The sequence below is a fragment of the Mus caroli genome, chromosome 13 (assembly GCF_900094665.2).
Source record: "Mus caroli chromosome 13, CAROLI_EIJ_v1.1, whole genome shotgun sequence".
NCBI lineage: Eukaryota > Metazoa > Chordata > Mammalia > Rodentia > Muridae > Mus > Mus caroli.
In genome coordinates, this window is record NC_034582.1 from 41523527 (window position 1) to 41524142 (window position 616).

At 57.8% G+C, this 616-nt stretch overlaps 1 protein-coding gene across 1 annotated transcript in view; it reads left to right on the forward strand.

The window, feature by feature from the left end:
* Positions 1-233: 233 nt before the first annotated feature.
* Stmnd1 (stathmin domain containing 1) overlaps positions 234-616 on the forward strand; it is a 27027-nt gene continuing 26644 nt past the window's right edge. Inside the window, exon 1 of the mRNA XM_021179774.1 lies at positions 234-417. Within this exon, the coding sequence (XP_021035433.1) occupies positions 331-417 (87 nt within the window). The 5' untranslated portion in view covers positions 234-330. The remainder of the gene's footprint in view (positions 418-616) is intronic.

Below are 616 nucleotides of genomic sequence, written 5' to 3' on the forward strand. Positions count from 1 at the left end.
GGGGCGTGCCCCGCGGCGCAGGGCAAAGAAAAATCAGCGTCCAGTCCAGCAGGTTGCTTAGACTCAGCCCTTCCCTCCCCTCCCTCCTAGAAGAGAATTGGATGGCTTCTCAGATCTTTAGTTTTTCCCTTGCAAAAGTCACATCCTCCCTCACTCAGGTCCCTGGTCTGTGTGACTGTGACGCCTGTTTATTATGGCAACAGTTTCCAGCAACTGCCCAGATGCTAAGCCTGGAGGTATGGGAGGAGGGCGTGCTGGGCCCTGACTGGGGAACAAAGACTCCAGGACAAGATAGAAGCTCCAGGGGGCACAGCCTAGAGAGGAGGAGCAATGGGCTGTGGACCTTCCCAGCAAAAGGAGGACCAGAGCCAGAGCCGCATACCCTCTCCCAGGAAGGGCTGGGAAGAGGGATCCAAGGTAACAGACAATCACAGACCTTGTGGGAGCACACGCCTGGACTACACAGTGAACACTGGAGCTGCGTGCATAGCAAGACACTGTCAGAGAGAGCAGAGGGGAGGACACAAGAAGAGAAAAGAGAGGACAGGGTGGGGAGGGAGAGGGGAGGACAGGGTGGGGAGGGAGAGGGGAGGACAGGGTGGGGAGGGAGAGGGGA